We start from the raw sequence: 20,068 nt of genomic DNA, 5'->3' as shown, positions 1-20,068 counted from the left end.
GGATGCATTCCCCCCCCTCCCGCCCCCTGCTGTGATGAGGAAACAGGGCATTGTGGTGTCCAGCCCCCTCCCCCCAAGCCAGTGCCTCTTCCAAAGTCTCAAGAGACTCTACTGGGTCATTCCTTGAAACCTCAAGGACAGAGAGTTCCTCCTAAGGGAGCACATCTCTCTGGGCGGACAAATCTCCTGACTCACGATCAGGAATCTTCTGGACGGTGCCTGTCCGCTCCCTGGGCTCACCCTACCCTGGAATGGAGTCAGGCAACCCAGGACCCACAGGGACCAGGACCCAGGCTGCGCAGGGCTCAGGGCCCAGGCGTCCTTTGGAGCCAGGTCAGGGTCCCTGGTGCAGCCCCAGCATCGCCTCCAGGGGGCGACATAGGGACACGCGGGCAACACACAGGGAATTAAAATGTGAAGCTGGCTTTGTTTAAGGAGGTAGAGGAGTCTGATTTCAGTCTCTTTCTCCAAGAGACCCCTTTGAGTCCCTCCCATGCGGCTGTTCTGTCCTGCCCACTCCTTCTAGGGGCCGAGGAGCACCCTGATCTGTCAGGGGTCCCTGTGCAGCCCCCACTCCTTGCCTGGCACCAGCCACTGGGGAGGCAGGGTGACCACAGGAAAGTCCCCCTGGCAGAGGACACGGGCTGCCCAGGACGCTCAAGGAGCACACGGTCAGCCTCTCGGCCACAGTGCAGCCAGCAGACACGTAGAGGAAGGGTCTCCTTACGATCTTCCCTCGAGGATCAGGGAACCTCCCGCCACCGGACCTCCCCCCACCTCTTCTCTTCCCGGGACACACAGGAAACCGCCTGCACACCCGGAACCTGAGCTCCTGAGACACTTGGTCCCGGGTGTCGGTCCCTGGAAGCAGAGGCCGGGCTGGGGACACCCAGGGATGGAGAGTGGGTCCCTCACCAGTCATCTGCAAGCATCCCTCACCCTGCTTGCCCTCTTCTCACCCTCAGAGCATTACTGTGACCTTGCTGCCAGGAGTCAATGCAACTTCCCCAGAGCATTTGAGAACACTGGGGGGACCCCGTGCCCGGCTGGGCTTCTCTGATACAGATGGAAAGAATCCCCTGGGTTTGGGGCCCCTGGGGCTCTGTGTGCGGTGCTGACAGACTGGAGGCCAGGACTCAGCAGAGGCCAACTCGGAGTAGGGAGGAGGCTCGTCCTCTGAGAGAACCAGGTCCCCGTCAGCCTGGCTATTCAAAGTGTGCCTGGCCCAGGACAACCAGCCTCACCTGAGAGCTTGTTAGATGCGGACTCTCAGGTCCCCACCACACTGCTGAGTCAGAATGTGCATTTTACAGGCTCTGCAGACCCTCTGTGGGTGCAGGAAAGAAGGAGGTGGCCCCACTCCCACATCCTGGGGTCTCAGCCTGGCTGGCCATCTGCTGAAGCAGCATTTCTAGGGGTCACCAGGGCATTCGCGATCTTTAGAAAGTTCCACAGGTGATTCCGATGCCCGGTGGGGGTAACATCCCTGTGACGAGAGTTCCTGGGGTAGCCCCTCGGGCTCCTGCTCTGAAAAGAAAAGCCACATGGGGAGGAGAGAGGGCTGCAGGGGACTGACTGTGCGCCCCGACCCTGAGCTGCGGGGAGCGCCCAGGACACCAATGCCACAGGCTTGCGCTTGTCCACACAAGGGCATTGTGTGCGCACTCGCATATGGTGGGAAATCTCAGCTGAAGAGGGAGAGGCCTCAGCAGTTCGCAGGGAACCCAAACGTAGACGAAATGAAAGGGGAAGGAGACCAGGAGGGCAGGAGTGAGGGGAGGGGAGGGGAGGGCAGGGGAGGGGAGGGGGAGGGACCGGGCAGAGACCCCGCCCCTGCCCACGTGACCCGGCCAAGCGCTCCTGCCCCCAGAGGCGGCTCAGCACAGAGGGAGGAAGGACCACAGAGCCAACTTGTCGTGACAGCGGTGCTCCCGAGCATTTCTGGAGCCGAAGCTCTCCTCACAGAGGGAAGGACAGAGCAGGCAGCAGGCGGCATGGAGCCCCCCTCGGCCCTTCCCCGAGGAGGGCGTGTTCCCTGGCAGGAGCTCCTGCTGGCAGGTGAGAGGGACGATCCCCTGGGTTAAGGGTGAAGGGAAGAGAGAGACTGGCTGCAGTCTCCCAGGGGAGGATGGGGCGCCGAGAGGGGACATGGGAACAGGGCAGGGCAGGGCAGGGCAGGACAGGGGGTTCCCGGCTCAGCAACAGGAAAATCTCATGATCTGGAAGAGGCGAGCGAGTGATGACGTGTTGTGTCCCAAGTTACTCATCACTGAGGACTGAATTTTGGAAACGATGTGAGCAACCAGGGACCCTAAACGCTGCCCCTCCCACCAACCTGAGATATTGACAGATCAATGCTGGGCCCTGGGAACACTCATTCATTCATCCACAGGTATTTGCAGCCGGCCCCACCACTGGGGCACAACACTGATCAGAGTCCCTGCCCTCCCTGAGCACACTTCTCTGGGGAGGAAGACAGATGAGCAAAGACACAGAATGGGAGGTCGGGCATTGACAGGCCATGAAGGGAACAGAGCAGGGAAAGGTCAGAATGTGAAGACAGAGGGTCTTTAGAGGAGGCGGTGTGGGCAGGCCTCTCCCAAGGACCCCCTGAGTGTGAGCAGGTACCTGAGGGCAGTGAGGGAGTGAGCCCACGGACATCTGAGGGAGAGTACTGGAAACAGAGGAAATCACAAGTTCAGAAGCACTGAAGTCATGGCGGTCGTGCCGCTGACCTTGACCAGTAGGACACACACACACACACACACACACACACACACGCTCACCCCTGGGCCCAAGGCTGAGCGATTAGGACCTGCTCAGTCTCCAGGGCCACATCTTTCCGTCCCAATACATAGGCCAAATATTGATCCAGGTCTTCTGTCTTCCCTCCTAGTCTCACTCCTAACCTTCTGGAACCCTCCTACCACTGCCCAAGTCACTGTTGAATCGGTGCCGCCCAATGCTGCCGAAGGGAAGGACGTTCTTCTGCGTGTCCACAATCTGCCTGCCAATCTTTTAGGCTTTGGCTGGTTCAAAGGGACAACTATAGATCCCCGTAGGGAAATTGTATCATATTCACCAGACTCACAAGAAATTACCCCAGGATTTGCACACAGCGGCAGAGAGACATTATATCACAACGGATCCCTGCTGTTCCAGAACATCAACCTGGAGGACACAGGATACTACACCCTACAAATCATAACGAGGAATGTTCAAGTTGAAAGAGTAACTGGACAGCTCCGTGTATATCGTGAGTAATTCGTCTGTCACCTCTGATGTCGGGTGGAGTGAATTCTACTTCGTACACACAGGATTGACAGGCCTGGACTGTGCCTCCCTTCCCTTCTGCATTTTGTTCCAAATGGTGTTTGAGCATTTAGTGCAGGACACACACAGTAGAGATGAATTTCCTAAGATTGCAACTCCTTTCCTGGAATCCAGACTCTACGACCATCTGAGAAAGACCATGCAGGTCACGGTCAAGGCCAGGCCCGAAGGGGCCCTGGGATCCTCACTAGAGCTCAGCCCAGAAGGCCCTTGCCCAGAACAGTGCCTTGGGGCTCCTGAGTCTCGTGACCCCGGGGACTCTGTGCCAGGGTGGGGTAGGGCTCCTGGGCAGGGCTGACAGGGAGCAATGATTTCCCAGCTGCCCGAGTCCTGAGCCTCTGAGCTGGTCGCCAGCCAGGGCTCGGTCTCCAGATCTACATCTGGAGAGAGGCATGGGCAGCACAGACATAAAAAGGCTCCAGTCCATTAGCCAACTGCTGTGGGGGACTTAGGAGACTCCAGAGGAGGGTCAGCACCCCCAGGGAGGAACAGAGCAGAGAGATGCTCTTGATGGCTCTTCCTCTCCCAAGAAGGAGGCCCAGGGAGGGAGCCTTGTCTTGTGGAGGCAAGAGTAAGAGAGGCCATTTGATTGGCCAGCCGCGATATACCATTTTAGGGCCAGGTATTTAAGGATGGTTAAAGGTTACTTCACAGGCATGGCAGGTGGAGATCATTTACCATTATTCCTGTTGTATTAGGGGGAAACTGAGGCCCGGGGAGGTATAGTCACTGAATCAGGGTCACACAGGCTGATGGGCAGCACAGCCCTGTCCTCTCCTCCATCAGCGGGAAGGGTGCTGGTGTGGGCAGTGAGAGCAAATAGAGGCTCATTCTGTGATCACTCTCCAACTAATGACCCCCAGCAGCAACCTGAGTCAGCATGCCCCGGCCGCCCCTCAGGTGGCCCATCCTCACCTCCCTGCCGGGCTTGAAATCACTGAGTGTTTCCTGGTGTGTTGGTGTCGCTCCCACTGGGGTGGAATTGCCTTCTCCTTCTGACTCTGCACCTGAAACCAGCACAGGGTCCACGTGTAACCAACCCACTTGCTTTTGTTTAGGAGGGAAGGCGTGAGGGGCGCCTGGGTGGATCAGTTGGTTGAGTGTCCAACTTCGGCTTAGGTCCAGATCTGCTGAGATCAAGCTCTACATTGGGCTCCCTCCTGTCAGGGCAAAGCTTTTGGATCCTCTGTCCTCTCTCCTTCGATGCCCCTCCCACCCCTCTCTCTGTGTCTCTCTCTGTCTCTGTCTCTTAACAATAAATGAGCCCTAAAAAAATTATTTAAAAAAGAATAGGAGGGATGCAGTGAACAGTGTGGGTGCCTCTGTTGCTGGAGGAGGGCCAGGCCTCCTAGGATCCTGCACCAGGATGCCTTTCTGAAGAGATATGGTCATTCATTCGCTCATCACCCCTCCTTCCTGCTCATTCTCTGACTCTTTGCTTGATGTTGGACTCTGCTCTCCCATGTTTGGGATCACTGTCTCACGGCAGTCATTATCAAAGCCCCTTCAGGCCCTGGGCCCAAGTATTGAACTGACCTCTGGGCTTGCTTCTGGTGTCCCTGGGTGTTATTTCTGCTCAGATCCCCATCCCCTGGCCAAGCCATCAGGTCTGCGAAGAACCAGGAGAGGTGCCGTGTTGGGGGGTTGGGGGCTGTCTCTGACTCTGTCCCGCGTCTTCCACGACAAAACTCTGCTCTGTGATTGACATTTGAGAAACTTTGTGCTTGCTCTCAGACACACAGAACAGGGGGCTTTTCCTTCTGTGAGTCCTCAGATCCTCTTGCATTTGTCTTGAGATTCACAGATCTGCTTTATTCTTAAGGACTCGGGTTGGCAGACAGATGAGAGAAGGCAGCTCTGATTGAAGATGCCTTTGGAGGAATCACAGGTACCACACAGGGCAATGTTCTCTCTGTTGTCTACACAGCGGAGTTACCCAAACCCAACATCACAAGCAACAACTCGGACCCCGTGGAGAACGTGGATTCTGTAGTATTAACGTGTGAACCTCAGACTCAGAACACAAGCTACCTGTGGTCAGTAAACAGTAAGAGCCTCCCGGACAGCACCAGGCTGGAGCTGTCCCTGGACAACAGGACTCTCACTTTACATGGTGTCACAAGGAATGACACAGGACCTTACGAGTGTGAGACTTGGAACCTAGTCAGTGCCAGTCGTAGTGACCCGTTCACCCTGAATGTTCTCTGTGAGTAACTTGTATTCCTACCTGGCCCCGGGCTGCCAGCCCAAATCCACACTGCCAGAGGTCAGGCCACATCTGTCCTTCTGGGGCCTGAGTACCTGACTCTCACCTAGACACCCAGGCTGGCCATGGCTTCTGACCCAACTTAGATGGACACTGTGGCCCCTATACACACCCAGATCTTCCTCTTCCCCTTCCCTTGGATTACATCACATGTGGCTTTATTCTGTTTGCTCTAGATGGCCCGGATGCCCCCACCATTTCCCCCTCAGACTCCTATTACCGTCCAGGGGCAAACCTCAGCCTCTCCTGCCACTCAGCCTCTAACCCTCCTGCACAGTATTCTTGGCTTATCAATGGGAGCCCCCAGCCATCCTCACAGGAGCTCTTTATCCCCAACATCACTGTGAATGATACTGGATCCTATGCCTGCCTTGTTTATAACCCTGGCACTCGCCTCAATAAGTTCACGGTCAAGACTATCACAGTCTCTGGTAAGTGGATCCCTGAAGCATTTACATCAAGCACTGTGGTGGAGATCTTCCTGGTTTCCAGAAAAGAGCCTAGAAGAAGTTATTTTGCATTTGCTTGTGACTCAGATCTGTCCTTGAACTCTCCCATCACATGTCTGCAGATGCTTCCTCCCTGTGCTGTCTGATTTCTCATGGCAGATCTTGAGGTCTGAGATCTGAGATCTCCCAGTCCAGTCTGCAATGTGGGGAGGGGATTCTGTCAGCTCCCAAAAACCCCACACATATAAGGCGCCTTTGCAGGTGGGGAAAAAAGAAGGGTCCTCAGGGTCAAGTTGCTTTTTCTTGTTGTTGAATTGCAGAAGTGCTTTATATATTCTGGATATTAATCTCTTACCAGCTATGATTTGCAAATGTTTTCTTCCAGTCTGTGGGTGCCATCACTTTGTTGTTGTTGTTGGTGGTGGTGGTGGTGGTTAGGGAACTTTAGTTGACACACAATGTAACACTAGTTTCATGTGCACAACATAGAGATTGGACAACTCTGTGTTATGCTATGCCTACCACAGTGTAGCTACCATCTGTCACCATGCAATGCTATTAAAATACCATTGTGGGGCACCTGGGTGGCGCAGTCAGTTAAGCGTCCGACTTCAGCTCAGGTCACGATCTCGCGGCCCGTGAGTTCAAGCCCCGCGTCAGGCTCTGGGCTGATGGCTGGGAGCCTGGAGCCTGTTTCCGATTCTGTGTCTCCCTCTCTCTCTGCCCCTCGCCCGTTCATGTTCTGTCTCTCTCTGTCCCAAAAGTAAATAAACGTTGAAAAAAAAAATTTTTTTTAATAAAATAAAAAAAATAAATAAAATACCATTGACTAGGGGCACCTGGCTGGCTCAGTAGGTAGAGTATGTGACTCTTGATCTCGGGGTTGTGAGTTCACGCCCCACATTGGGTGTAGAGCTTATTTAATCTTAACAAAATCTTTAAAAAATTAAAATAATAAAATGCCATTGACTATATTTCCTATGCTGTCTATTTCCTTCCTGAGTCCTGTTTATTCCTTAAGTGCTACCATCACTTTCTTGATTGTGCCTTTTGGTGCACAGAAGTTTTCTATTTCAGTGCAATCCAGTTCATCTGTTTTTTCTTTTGTTGTCTTTGCTTTGGGTGTCATATCTAAGAAATCATTGGGAAATCCAGTTTCAATAAGCTTTTGCTTTATGTTTTCTTCTAAGACTTTCACAGTTTTGACTCTTACGTTTAGATGTTTGATCTGTTTTAAGTTAGTTTTTGTGCATGATGTAAGGTCAGGATCCAACTTCATTCATTTGCATGGGTATCCAGTGTTCCCAACACCATTTCTTGAATAGAAGTTTTTCTCCATTGAATGGTCATGACAACCGTACTGAAAATCACTGGACCATATGTATCAGGATTTGTATCTGGGGTGCCTGTTGTATCCCATCGGTCTCTATGTCTATCTATATAGCAGACCCACATTATTTTGGTGACCGTAGCTTTGTAGTCAGGAAGTAGGAGTCCTCCAACTTTGTTCTTTTTCAAAATAATTTTGGCTATTTGAGGCCCCTGAGATTCCATGTGACTTTTTGGAAATTTCTATTTCTGCAAAATATTTCCTTAAGAATTTAACAGGGGGGGCACCTGACTGACTCAGTACAGTGGATCATGCGACTCTTGGTCTCGGGGTTGTATGTCCAAGTCCCACGTTGGGTATAGAGATTCCTTAAAAATAAAATCTTAAAAGAAAAGCATTTGTTACGGATTACATTGAATCTGTGGATCTCTTTGGGTAGTATTGTCATCTTAACAATATTAAGTCTCATCATCCATGAACATGGGATGTCTTTCCCTTCATTTGTGTCTTCTGTAATTTCTTTCAGCAACGTTTTCTAGATTTCCATGTATACCCTGTTGCCTCATTCTTTCATTCCTAAGTATTTTATTCTTTTTAATGTTAATGTAAATGAATTTTTTTCTTGATTTTGGGAGGAAGGTATTTTTAGTGTATAGCAGCACAATTGATTTTTGCCTGTTGATTTTGTATCCTGCAAGTTTGTTGAAATTGTTTATTAGTTCGACAATTTTTGCAGAATCTTTGGAGTTTTGTGCATATAATTTCCATCATCTACAACCAGACCTCATTGTACTTACTCCTTTCCAATTTGATTGCATTCTATTGTTTTTCTCCTAATTATTTTGGCCTGGACTCCTTTCCTCTGTTGAACATGGGTGGTGAAAGAGGCATGTTTATGTACTATCTGATCTTAGAGGAAACACTTTCCGTGTTTCACCATAGAGTATGATGCTAGCTGGGGGTGTTTCCTATAAGGCCTTTATTCTGTTGCAATCATTTCCTTCTATTTATAAGGGTGCCAGTATTCTATATACAGTAACCGCTTCTTTACAGAAGTTTTTCACCATGAGATTCAACCCACAGTGGTGGAAGTAAAAGCCTTCTTTAGCCTGAGAAATCCTGTAGATTGATACTCTTTAATTCCTAAGGTGATGAAGACTGGGTGGGCTGCTCTCATTTCCTAATAAATTATAACCGTGCAAATACCTTCCCTACTTTACACAAAGATGCTGGGGACACAGAGATAGAAGGCCTGCAAGCCTTCCTCCCCACCATACACAAAACGGTATATAAGGAGTGAGGCTTGATCTATTAAAGTCATAGAAGTTCAAGAAAGGAATCACACAGGAGTCCATGGGAAAAATTCCACCTGCTGATGAGCATGCTGGACATGAGCTAAGAGGTGTGTGGTGCTGATACTACAGAGATGTCCAGGCAGACCAGGCAGATGACTGAGGGCCAGAGGGGGACCTGAGGGTTAGAGGGAGAGGTACAGCCCCCTCCTTATAGATCGCCACCTGAACAAAGACACTCATCCTTCTGCAGACATCAGGGCCATCCTCTGGGGCACCTTTACAGAGCTCAGTGGGGCCCTCAGAGTGGCTGAGATCTTGGAAGAAGGAGCATGGCCCCAGGCCCCCTCTCATTCTGTCACCTCCTCTGTTTCTCCACAGAGCAAGTGTCCCAGCCCTCCATCAACATCAGCAACACCACAGCCACAGAACGTAAGGACTCTGTGGTCCTGACCTGCTCCACAAATAACAAAAAGGTCTCCATCCGGTGGTTCTTCAATAGCCAGAGTCTAAAGCTCGTGGAGAGGATGAAGCTGTCCCCGGACAACAGCACCCTCACCATAAGCCCTGTCAGGGTGGAGGATGCCGGGAATTATCAGTGTGAGGTCTCCAACCGGGCCAGTTCCAACAGAAGTGACCCCATCAGCCTGGCTGTGAGCTGTGAGTGACCCTCGACCTCTCCCCCTTCCTCCCTGTATATTTCACGGGCAGGGGGTGTGTGTGAAATAGAATACAGGTCTGGGGGAGGTGGGAGCCTCCTTCACAGCCTCTACAGCAATGTGGATGAGATCCCCGGAATTAGACTAATCTTGTTAACATCTTGGTTCTGCTTTATACCAGCTGTGGGACCTCAGACAAGGCACTCAACCTCCAGAACCTAAGTTTCCTCCTCTGTAAAACTGGAAAGAAAGGCTGGCTCTTAGGGCTGTTCTGAGGGTTGTCACTATGAGGTTAATGAGATCTTAAATCCTGAGACAGCATCCTACACAGGTTCAAGGCGCAATCAAATTTAGCAGTTCTTGTTCTTTTCTCATTGATGTTGTTGTTATTAGCCGTAATGTCCCGTGGAGCTGGGATTAAGTGTTGTCTCAACTCAGTCCAGTTCTGTGACCTTCACTACTTTACTGAAGCCCTTGACACTCTCAGACCGTAATTTGCACAGTGGGGTTGACACCTGGCCGCCTCATAGAAGCAGCAGATGAGATAAACACAAAGTATTTTCCATGTGCCTGGCCCAGCGCTGACCTCGAAAGCAGTCAGCTAGTGTTATTTTCACTAATCCGCGTTAAGTGGACAAGTAGGGGCCTCCCTCTAAGACCATCGATAGTGATGGAAAAGAAGAAATGGGGGAAGAGGCATAATGTTGAGGAAGAGAGAGGCCTTAAGAGGAAAATAAACAGGATGTTGGCACTGACCACAGTTTTGGTCAGAGGAGGGCAACATGAAGATTGAAGTCCAAGGTTTCACTATGAGGAGTAGAAACGACACAGCAGGGGACACCTGGGTGGCTCAGTTGGTTAAGCTGGCAATTCTTGTGGGTTTTTTAAAAGTTTTTTTAAGCTTATTTATTTATTTTGAGAGAGAGAGACAGAGAGACAGAGAGAGAGATGGAGTTAGGGAGATGCAGACAGAGAGGCAGAAAGAATCCCAGGCAAGCTCTGTACTATCAGCACAGCATCCAATGCGGGGCCAGAACCCATGACCCATGAGGTCATGGCCTGAGCCAAAGACACATACTTAACCAACTGAGCCACCCAAGAGCCCCAAGCATCCAACTCTTGATCTCAGCTCAGGTGATGATCCCATGGTTCATGGGTTAGAGCCCCTCGTTGGGGCCTGCACTGAAAGCGGACACCCTGGTTGGGATTCTGTCTCTCGCTCTATCATGCCCCTCCCCCTTCTTGCTCTCTCTCTCTCTCTCTCTCTATCTCTCAATAATAAAAAACTAAATGACACAGCAGCCAAGCGGGTTGGGATGCTGTAGGGATAACACACACCACCCAGACCTCAAAGGTCTTTCCTTCCTCCTTAACCAGGCCCTTCCCCCCGCCCCCAAGCCCATCATGACTTCAGCAGATATGACTTGGGACTCATTCCTCCTCCCTTTTGCTTCTTATTTCAGATGGAAGAAGCCCCACGGGCCTCCCTGTGGGGACCAGTGTTGGCATTGCAATTGGGGTCCTGGTTGGGGTGGCACTCGTGGCCTCCCTGGGGTATCTCCTGCTCCGTGGGAAGGCGGGAAGGTATGATGGCATTTCCCACACACGATCCTGTCCACCACCCCTCCCCCACCCCAACAGACTCACCAGCAGGCAGACGCCGTCCTGACCCAGGATTCTGGGCTGGGTGTCCCAGACCTCCCAACTGCCCCCTGGATTTCTCCTCTGGTCACACCTGGCTCCTTCCTCACCAGCTGCTGCCCGGGGCCCTTCCTCCACAGCTGCCACTGTGCAAAATTAGGGACAATCACAGAACAGCCCCTCAGGGTTGTCCTGGTTCGCTCGGCAACCCTACAGCAGTGCTCGGTACTAAGTGCACGGAGACCGGTACCTCCCGTGGTTTGTCAGTCCACGTGCCCTGGGACGGGGATTTGCAGCCTCAGGACCGAGGGTGGTCCTGGCCAAGGTCACGCAAGGGAGAGTGGAAGACCCTGACAGGCCGGGTGGGGTCGACCCCCTAAGTGGCACATGCGGGAACCACGGCGCCTGATGTGTGACACCGCAGACCCTGGGCCCCGTCAGGTAGAGGTCCTGGGACGAAGCCCCTCGTCCAGGCAGATGGAGATAGAGCACGAGCCAATGTCAGTTTTCAGCGTCTTCTGGCCTGAGGACTCGAGGGTCTGGCCACAGCAGGGGCACCGCATTCAGGGATCTGACATACCTGGGGCTCCCCAAGCGTCCTGCACACGCAGCTGGCTGCCTTGACCCTTCCAGTCACTCAGACCCTCATGTGTGATTCCTTTCCTGGGCTCTTGATCCCTTTTCGGGACACTTTCTCCTAGGTGTCCGTCCGCTGCCCAGCTTCCTCTCTGGTCCGAGGATACATGTGCTCTGAAGGCCTTTTTTTATCCCTCTCCTGGGCCCTTCCCCTCCTAAATTGACTGGTGGAGAGATGTGGTCTCTAAGCCCTGCTTGGAATGAAGACCCTCCCTGTCCCCTGTTCTGACACCAGAGCTGTGACCTCTCCCTGCCCACCTCACGAATAAGCCTGATCTTTCCTAGGGCCAGTGGCCAACGTAATCACAGAGAGATGGGGCACCCAGCCTGCACCCCTGGTGAGTATCCCTTCAGCCCAGGCAGCACAGGGAGCCCCTCGACCTGCCCCCAATGCCCACTCCTGCCAGTCACACCCTGGGGCCTCTGACCACGTCCCTGAGGCTTCAGTACAGGGGACCCCAACTGGCCATACTCCCTGACCTATGGAATCTAGGTCACGGCTCAGCACCTCCCAGACCAGCACCAGTGGGTCTCCCTGTGGGAGGTGCTCCTTCCCTGGTTCTCCGAGAGCCGATGACCCGGTACCTCCTGGGAGGGTGGACCCTGAGTGCTAATTCCTGTTTCTGTCCCCAGGTCATGGTCCAGTCAGCAGCTCCACATCCCCGGTAAGCCCACCCCCTCCCCACTGGGGTCTAGGTTGTGCGGGCGCAAGGCAGAGAACCAACGAATTCAACAGCACAGCACACACTCTGCTTCCCCCAGAGTAGCCAGGACAAGGCAGGGCCTGTTCTGCCCAGGATTGGTACCGTCTTCAGGGACAGGACCACTCCCCACCCCGTCCTGAGTCTCTCCTGCCACTCTGAGCTGGCCCAAGGGGAACCCTGGAGTCTGGCCAAGGACAGAGCACTGGGAACATCAGCCAGGGGTCCTGGGCTAATAGGAGTGGGGCAGGGAGTTCAGGAGAGACCGGTCTGGGTCTGGGGTGTGGGTCAACAGGCTTGGCGAAAGCTGCTCAAGAGGCAGAACGGGTCACCCCTGCAGAGAAATGACTCTCCCTCTGTCCACTGACACCCATTCTCTCCCCCTGTTCAGAGCACCCTACCCAGCCCAAGGACAGCCGTTCCCATCTACCAGGTGAGTGTGGGCAATGAATGTTCAGGTCCCCCAAGCCCAAGGGGGCTGAGGATCTGTCCCCAACCTGCCCTGCCCGTGCTTTCAGGTTTAGGACACAGCAGAGCAAAAGGGCACAGGGGCTAGTGGGAGGAAGGAGGGGCCTGGGGCAGAAACCTGCCACCCAGCCAGGTTCCCAGAGAGGTGGACGCAGGACCTGAAAGTCACCCAGACATGTTCTGGGAAGCTTGCGGGGTTCAGAGGCCTCTTTTTCTTTTACAGGAGTTACAACACCCTGACAGGAACATTTACTGCCAGATCAACTACAAAGGACAAGTGTCTTCTTAGTTTCCCCTCCCCCTGGGAGCTACTCCTTTCAGGGGCCTTCCTGAGACCCCAGACCCTGGGTGGGGTCAGGTGCCCCCACCTGAGCCAGAGAACCAGCTCTAAGCCCAGAGGATATTCAGGGACATGGACCCAGGGTCCGGGCCTTCCTGATTTCTGGAAGCCCTGACAGGCTGCCACGAACCCCGGATGGGCCAGGACAAAGGCCCCCATGTCCCAGGAAGTGGGGTTTCCCAGGGAAAGTATCCCGGGCCCTGACCCACCAGGGACAGCATGAGGGGATCTGATGAAAGAGGACTCTTCCCCCTCCTTGGCCCTTTTTTGGTGAATGGTGATTTCTCTGAGCAGAAATTCACGTGAACCTCTGGGGCCCTTCTCTCCTGGGTCACACAGGGAAATGTTCTCTCTGAGTTCACCAAGCCCCCACCTTAGTCCCCTGAGATAGAGGAGGGGCGAGGGGTGTTGACATGCTGGGACCACGTTCACTAGAAAAGGAGAGATCACCAGAGCTGTGGCCAAACTATGACAGCACTCAGCGGTCCTCACCCTGCTCAGGGACCAAGGCTGGAGACACCTCCAGTGTTTGCACATGTGCACGGGGTTCTCAGGAGCACAGAACATGGGGCCTCTGATGACCACACGAGGAGGAGCTTGGAAGGAGCAGCCATGGGCAGGCACACATCCCAGGTGGGACCCCTTCATAGCCTTTTGGTGTCCTGAGCCCTTTGGTCCTCCTCACCCATCCCCGGTGGCCCTGACTGGTGGCCTTCACCAATAAACTTGCCCTGTCCCCAAATCCAGGATCCAGGGCACTGAGACCTGTCTGAAGGTTTCTCCAGCCTTCGGGATGTCCTTCCTGCTGGGGTGACATAAAGGCAGGTTGTCAGAGGAACGCCAGGGTTTGGGACCCAGAATTCATGCTCTGAGCATAGCCTTCCCGGACACTGCCCATGACGTCTAGCCCAGTACCTCCCAGCAGTGTCCACTTTTCTCCCTGAGCGGGATCTTATCTTGAAACACACCTCCTCCCCATAAATAAGCATGCAGGTCAGAGGCAGAGGGCTTTCCCCACCTAACTCACCCAGGCTCCCATGGTGTTGGGACAAAGTTCTCTTCCACCTGGTCCACAGGCCTCGTCCTACTGTCCCACCTGCAGCCTCCTCCACACACCTGGGCCAGTGGCTCTCAGTCCTTCCCTGAGGCCCCCGGTTGGGTGCCCATGTGGATTCGCTCGCGTCAAGGTGCCCTGTTCACACAAAAGCGGTCCAAGCACCAAGGCACCGCACCCACGTTTCACAGGTGGGTTTGCCATCACCCACTTGTTTCTTAGTCATGAGATGAGAGGTAAGAAAAGCAAGCTGCAAAATATCACGTCATTTTTAGCTCTGTGATGCTCCTATCGCAATGCACACTATGTTGGATTAGACAGGGTGACGCCTCTTGTTAGTTTCCTCTTGCTGCTCTAGCAAATTATTGTAAGCTTAGTGGTGGATGTCAACACAAATCAAGGTGCCTACCTGGCTGTCTCTTCTGGAGGCTTAGGAGAGATTCTGTTTCCTTGTTTTTCAAGCTGTGCCGTTGGAGGCTGCCCACCTTCCATGGATGCGGCCCCTTCCTTCACCTTCAAAACCAGCAGTGCAACATCTTGAAGTCTCTCTGTGTCCTGTTTCCACATCACCTCTCTCTGGTTCTGCCTCTCCTGCCTCCTTCTGTCACTCCCTCTCTCATGCCTGGGTGGCTCAGTCAGTTATGTGTTCAACTTCAGCTCAGGTCATGATATCACAAGTTTCAGCCCTGTGTCAGACTCTGTGCTGACAGCTAGGGAGCCTGGAGCCTGCTTTGGATTCTGTGTCTTTCTTTCCCTGCCTCTCTCCCTCTCTCTCTCTCTCAAACTAAGCCCTGGGCATAATTGGGGGACATCAGCACCTTGGACAGTGTCTCAGCCTGGGGCTGAAGAAGCTGCCCATGTCTATTCTCTGTAAGAAAGATGTAATGAGGGGCGCCTGGATGGCTCTGTTGATTGACCTCGGCTCAGATCATGTTCTCAGGGTTTGTGAGCCCAAGCTCACGTGGGGTCTCTGCTGTCAGTGCGGAGCCCACTTCAGATCCTCTTTCTCCCTCTCTCTCTCCCCCTACCCCGTGCTCTCTCCCTATCTCTCTCTCTCTCAAAAATAATACAAACATTTAAAAAAGTAATAATAGAGGCTCCTGGGTTGCTCAGTCAGTTAAGCGTCCGACTTCAGCTCGGGTCATGGTCTCACAGTCCATGAGTTTGAGCCCCGCGTCAGGCTCTGTGCTGACAGCTCAGAACCTGGAGCCTGTTTCAGATTCTGTGTCTCCCTCCGTCTCTGACCCTCCCCCGTTCATGCTCCGTCTCTCTCTGTCTCAAAAATAAATAAACGTTAAAAAATTTAAAAAAATTTTAAGTGTACAATTCAATGGTTTCTAGTATATAATTCACAGAATTGTTCAACTATCAGCAGAATCAATTGTGAACTATTTTTATACTTTACAGCCATTAGCAGTCATGCCCTCTTTCCCCAGATGCCCACAGTCTTAGGCAACCACTAATCTACTTCCTGTCTCTACATCCATCTCTGGGATTCAATGGGCAGTCTATGGTGAGCAGAATAATGTCCTCCCAAAGATATCCAAATCCTTATTCCTGGAGCCTGTAAATATACTACATTACATGGCAAAGGGGAATTAATGTCACCAATGGAATTAAGGTTGTTAATCTGCTGCCCTTAAAAAAAATGGACACTATCCTCGATTATCTGGGATGGGCCTAACGTCGTCATGAGTCCTTAAATGTGAAAGAAGAAGACAGAAGGATCAATGTCAGAGTGAGCTGATGTGAGAAAAACTTGGTCAATTGTTCTGGACTTTGAAGATGGAAGGAGGCCACAAGTGAAGCAGTTATCAGCAGACTCCAGAAAGTGGTAAAGGCAAGAAAACTGATCCACCCCTAGAACCCGGAGAAAGGAATGTGGCCCTGCCAATATCTTTATTTTAGCCCAGCAAGATCCATGCCAGACTTCCGACCTCCAGAATTGTAAGGTAACAAATGTGTTGTTTTAAGCCACTGTGCTTCTGGTAATTTGTTACAACAGTAATAGGGCACTAATATAGATGTCATATTAGTTTACATTTTTGCATTAATATTAAATTTGGGGGGCTTGATAATAGGACTGTGGATGTGTAGGAGGAAGTCCTGGTTCTGATGAGATACAGGCTGAGGTAGTTAGGGTGAAGTATTAGGGTATCTATAACTTTCAAATGATTCATCAAAAAATCATATATATATGTGTGTGTGTGTGTGTGTGTGTATAATAAAAATGTGTGGGTACACGTGTGCACATATTTACATCTATACATCTTACTGTGCCTAATTTATAAATTAAACTTAATTTGGGTATGTATGCATAGGAAAAAACATAGTATACATAGGGCTCAGTACTATCATGGTTTCAGGCATCTACTGGAGATGCCTGAATATATTCCCCATGGACAAGGGGGGCTACTATATAAGTTGGATAAGTTCTGAGAATCTTATGTACAACATGGTGATTTTAGTCAACGATACTGTATTGTATATTTGAAATTGTTAAGAGGGTAGATCATAAGTGATCGCACCACCAACAAAGAATGATAATTATGTGATGTGATGGAGGTGTTAGCTAACGCTGTGGTAATAATCATTTTGCAATACATAGATGAATCAAATCATCACATTGTACAGCTTATGTTGTATGTCAATTGTATGTCAATTATATTTCAGTAAATCTGGGAAAAAACTTTAAAGAACTACCAACAAAAAGCAAGTAAGCAAACAAAAAACAGCAAATATTGTGGGGTGGGTTTTTTTTGCCTTTTAAAAATGTTTCTATTTATTTTTTAAGAGAGAGAGCAAGCAGGGAAGGTGCAGAGAGAGGGAGGCAGAATCCCAACCAGGCTCCGCGCTGCCAGCACAGAGCTGGAGGCGGGGCTCGATCTCACAAACCATGAGATCATAACCTGGGCCATAATCAAGAACCAGAGGCTTGGGGCGCCTGGGTGGCGCAGTCGGTTAAGCGTCTGACTTCAGCCAGGTCACGATCTCGCGGTCCGGGAGTTCGAGCCCCGCGTCGGGCTCTGGGCTGATGGCTCGGAGCCTGGAGCCTGTTTCTGATTCTGTGTCTCCCTCTCTCTCTGCCCCTCCCCCGTTCATGCTCTGTCTCTCTCTGTCCCAAAAATAAATAAACATTGAAAAAAAAATAAAAAATAAAAAAAAAAAAGAACCAGAGGCTTAACCGACTAAGCCACCCAGGCACCCCAGCAAATATTGTTGATAGGGAAATGGCAGAATTACATTTAAAATCAACTCAAAGATGTCCAGCATTGTCAGTGTCCTCCTGGGATGTCCCAGACAGCACAGATCAACTGTCATCACTCATAGGGTGATTATTGTCTATACAGAGAAGCCCCAAAGCCTGTCAACATATTGGTAGAAATAATAAAAGAGTATAGCAAGATGTTTGACTTTAAGATCAACATAGTGTACAAAATTTATTGCATTTCTATAAATTAGAAACAAATAGAAAATGTCCTTTTTTTCCTTTCTTAAAAATATTTATTTATTTATTTATTTATTTGGAGAGGGAGACAGAGAGGGCAAGAGAACAGGGGAGGGGCAGAGAGAGAGAGAGGGAGAGAGAGAATCCCAAGCAGGCCTCTCACAGTCAGGACAGAGCCCCATGCAGGGCTCCATCTCAGGAACCGAGAGATCATGACTTGAGACAAAAGCAAGGCTCAGACGCTTAACCAACTGAGCCACACAGGTGGCTCACCATCGGAGTGCCTTGGGGGCTCAGTCCGTTGAGCGTTGGACTCTTGATCTCAGTTGAGGTCATTATCTCTCTGTTCCTGAGATTGAGCCCAGTGCGGGGCGCTAATGGTGTAGAGCCTGCCTGGGATTCTCTCTCTCCCTCTCTCTGCCCCTCCCCTGCTCTCTCGCTTTCTCACTCTCAAAAATAAACTTTAAAAAAATAATAAAAAATGAAAAGAAACCATTTATAGTAACAAACACTATAGATCATTTTGGAATAAATTAACAAAAGATGTGCAGACTCTTATGCATAAAATTAAAAAAAAAAACTTTACCGAAAAATATTAGGGAAGACCTAAATGGAAAGACGTCACATGTTCATGGATAGAAAGGGTCAGCTTCATAAGTACATAAAGCATCTCCTAAATTGGCTATTATTCAATGAAGTTCAAACCAAAATCCCAACAGGGTTTTTATGGAACTTACAAGCTGAACCTAAGTTTATATGGAAAGCCAAGATTCTCCTGAAGATGAGCAAGTATAAGGGGGAAATGACTTGCGTTCTCAGGTGGAAAGATTTAGTAAAAAGTTATAAAAATTCGGGGCGCCTGGGTGGCGCAGTCGGTTGGGCGTCCGACTTCAGCCAGGTCACGATCTCGTCGTCCGGGAGTTCGAGCCCCGCGTCGGGCTCTGGGCTGATGGCTCGGAGCCTGGAGCCTGTGTCCGATCCTGTGTCTCCCTCTCTCTCTGCCCCTCCCCCGTTCATGCTCTGTCTCTCTCTGTCCCAAAAATAAATAAACGTTGAAAAAAAAAAGTTATAAAAATTAAGACAGTGTAGGGCTGGCACAGGAGTAGATAAATTGATCCCTGGAAAAAACAGGGAGCCCAGAAACAGACCCATGCAGATGTGGAACTCTGATATACAACCAAGATGCTGGTGCAGATAAATGAGGAAAGGTAGAATTATTTAATAAAGGAGGAGGAGCAATTAGTTACCCATATTTTTTTAAATTTTTTTTAACATTTATTTATTTTTGAGACACAGAGAGACAGAGCATGAATGGGGGAGGGGCAGAGAGAGAGGGAGACACAGGATCTGAAACAGGCTCCAGGCTCTGAGCCATCAGCCCAGAGCCCAACGCGGGGCTCGAACTCACGGACCGCAAGATCTTGACCTGAGCTGAAGTCGGACGCTTAACCGACTGAGCCACCCAGGCGCCCCAGTTACCCATATTTTTAAAAATTAAAGTAGATTCCTACCTCAAAGGGGCACAAAAATCAATTCTAAATCGATTAAGAATCTAAATGTGAATGGAATATTGTCTTTTCTTCTTCTTTCCTTTTGAGACTTGCCGCTTGATTTTTTTTTAATTTTTTTTAACGTTTATTTACTTTTGAGACAGAGAGAGACAGAGCATGAACAGGGGAGGGGCAGAGAGAGAGGGAGACACAGCATCCGAAGCAGGCTCCAGGCTCCGAGCCATCAGCCCAGAGCCCGATGCGGGGCTCGAACTCACGGACTGCGAGATCGTGACCCGGGCTGAAGTCGAACGCTTAACCAACTGAGCCACCCAGGCGCCCCGCTGCTTGATTTCTTATTTGGCCCGTTGGCTGTGCCGTTGTGTGTTGCTTGGTATTTGCATATTAAATATTTAATATTTACATTGTAGATTTTTCAGCTATGTTTTTTTTCAATATTTATTTACTTTTGAGAGCAGGGGAAGGGCAGAGAGAGAGAGAGAGGGAGACAGAGGATCTGAAGCAGACTCTGCACTGGGAGCAGAGAGCCCAATGCAGGATGCAAACTCAGAAACGGTGAGATGAGCCTGAGCCGAAGTTGGACACTTAACTGGCTGAGCCACCCAGGCGCCCCCCAGCTTTGTTTTATTGTTGATCTCTAGCTTTGTGCCATCGTGGTTGGCAAATAGAATTGGTATGATTTCCGTCTTCTTAAAAAAAAAAAAAGAACTGAAATGTGGAAAGCCAAACTTAACTTTTTGGAGAAAAGAGAGTATCTCTTAAGCAAGGCATGAGAAGATTTAACCGTAAAACTGGAAGACTGAGAAATTCAACATTGAAACTCTCTTCTTGAAAAGATACCATAAGAAATGAAGACAAATCATCCAACTGACAGACTATTAGCACTTAATATATAAGCATACATAAGGAACTCCTATATATCAATGAGAAAAAGATAAGG

General features: G+C 50.5%; 1 protein-coding gene across 1 annotated transcript; it reads left to right on the top strand.

Moving 5' to 3' along the window:
- The first annotated feature begins 1,883 nt into the window (after positions 1 to 1,883).
- On the top strand, positions 1,884 to 15,174 carry LOC125153447 (carcinoembryonic antigen-related cell adhesion molecule 6-like). Its single transcript, XM_047836603.1, has 10 exons — positions 1,884 to 2,058; positions 2,897 to 3,256; positions 5,261 to 5,539; positions 5,776 to 6,030; positions 9,052 to 9,330; positions 10,793 to 10,913; positions 11,892 to 11,944; positions 12,240 to 12,271; positions 12,699 to 12,740; positions 12,999 to 15,174. The coding sequence occupies exons 1-10, from the start codon at positions 1,995 to 1,997 to the stop codon at positions 13,062 to 13,064; spliced, it is 1,551 nt and encodes a 516-aa protein (XP_047692559.1). The 5' UTR covers positions 1,884 to 1,994; the 3' UTR covers positions 13,065 to 15,174.
- The last annotated feature ends 4,894 nt before the right edge of the window (positions 15,175 to 20,068 follow it).

This window comes from Prionailurus viverrinus, chromosome E2, assembly GCF_022837055.1.
Source record: "Prionailurus viverrinus isolate Anna chromosome E2, UM_Priviv_1.0, whole genome shotgun sequence".
Taxonomy (NCBI): domain Eukaryota; kingdom Metazoa; phylum Chordata; class Mammalia; order Carnivora; family Felidae; genus Prionailurus; species Prionailurus viverrinus.
This window is presented reverse-complemented; position numbering and strand designations above follow the sequence as displayed.